Genomic DNA, 1,693 nt, shown 5'->3' with positions numbered 1-1,693 from the left:
GGATAAGGGCTATGAAGGTGGATTTGATGGCAGATGATATTCTTCCCCTCCTTCTGCAGTCCTCCACAATTTTGAGTAAGTCATCCCCCAGGATTTCAAAGAAAGCTATATAGAACTCAATAGTCCACCCATCCGGGCCGGGACTCTTGTCTTTCTTAAACCATTTTATGGTTGCCTTAAGCTCTTTCTTCGTCACTTCCTTCATCAGGTCCTTTCTATCCTCCTGATCCACAAATCTAGGAAAGTGTTCTGCAACCCACATGACTTACATAATATTTGCAGCCCTAGATGCCTTGTATATGCTTTTGAAATGCTTAGTGGCTAAGCTAGCCAGATCCCACTGTGATGTTACAGATTGTCCCTGATCATTCCGAAGTTCCCAAATAGTATTGATGGCTTTCCTACCATTGGAAAATTTGTGGTAGAATTTGGTATTGTCATCACCTTCAGTGAGCCAGATAGCCCTGCTCCTGAGTCTCCAGCTCTCCTCCCTTTCCTTCAGAATTTGTGATCGCTTCGAGATGAGGGAGGTATAGTGTTCTTTACATTCTTGTGATATGAAAGTGCCATCCGAAGAGTCCTCATATGTGGCGATGGCCAACTCTGCTTCCCGTAGTGTGTTGTCATCATTCTTCCATTTCTGATGTGCCCAGCTTTTGGAGATCCCTTTCAGCTCTTTCAGTTTTCTGATGAATCCCTCAGTATGGTCCTCGTGTTCCAGTATAGGGTTGGACTGCCAGAAGTCAGTGACCAATTGAATGTAAGAAGGGTCCTTAAGCCAAGAGGCATTGAATTTGAAAGGGCCTTTTATTCTCTGATTTATGTCTTCCAGCTCCATGAAAATTGGCCTATGATCAGAAATACCTCCAGTACCAACCCATTGTCTGATACGAGGATGTGAGTTTAAGAAAGCTTCTTTAATGAGATATCTGTCTAGTCTCCTTGCCAGACTATGATCTCCACTACGATTGTTTGTCCATGTATGTTGTACCCTGGTAGATGGGATGTCCACCCACTGATGCTCCTCTAGTAAAGTTGATATAGTGTCAGATAGGCCATCAACTTGGGCCGAGTGGCCCCAAGATTCACTGAAACCCAACGAGAAATTTAAATCCCCACCAAGTATGATATTGTCTGGCTGTAGGAACTCTGAGTCTAATAGGCTTCTCCAGAAATTTTCCCTATCCATACAAGGTCCATATACATTCACAATACAGACTTCTAAATCTAATGAAGGGGCATATATATCCACACCTATATATCCCCTTCCTCCCCAAATATTCCTGAGATCCATAGATTTGTTACATAAACCAATAGCGATACCCCCGGATCTCCCAGTCATGTCTAGGGCATCGAATGTCCAATTCAGCATCCATGAATTGAGGGTAGAAATAAGGGTTTCAGCCGAACATAGGGTTTCTTGTAAGAAAATAATATCCACCAGATTCGAAGTAAGCAGTCTTCTGAGTGCTAGTTTTTTTAGGAGGGCTAGCAATCCCTCTGCAATTGAAGGATAGAAACTTCATGGAGGGTGAGGGAGAGGGCCATTCCTTGCTCTAAGGGCCCTATCTATGGTTTGCTATCGCCCAAGGGCAACCTCTTCACCTGCAGTATGTCTGGATCTAGTGAGATGAGATGGGCGACCCCTGGTGGGCTTATGAGAAGTCGGGGTAACCTCCAGGTCTAAACCATT

General features: G+C 44.1%; 1 protein-coding gene across 1 annotated transcript; it reads right to left on the bottom strand.

Annotated features, from left to right (window-relative positions):
• Positions 1 to 265: 265 nt before the first annotated feature.
• Positions 266 to 1,342, bottom strand: LOC149154122 (uncharacterized). Its single transcript, XM_089444055.1, has one exon. It carries the CDS (start codon positions 1,340 to 1,342, stop codon positions 266 to 268), a length of 1,077 nt encoding a protein of 358 aa, XP_089300181.1.
• Between the last annotated feature and the right edge of the window lie 351 nt (positions 1,343 to 1,693).

This window comes from Pinus tabuliformis, chromosome 9 (genome assembly GCF_031772625.1).
Source record: "Pinus tabuliformis cultivar Carrire ecotype Pingquan chromosome 9, CPIR1, whole genome shotgun sequence".
Classification (NCBI taxonomy): Eukaryota; Viridiplantae; Streptophyta; class Pinopsida; order Pinales; family Pinaceae; genus Pinus; species Pinus tabuliformis.
This window is presented reverse-complemented; position numbering and strand designations above follow the sequence as displayed.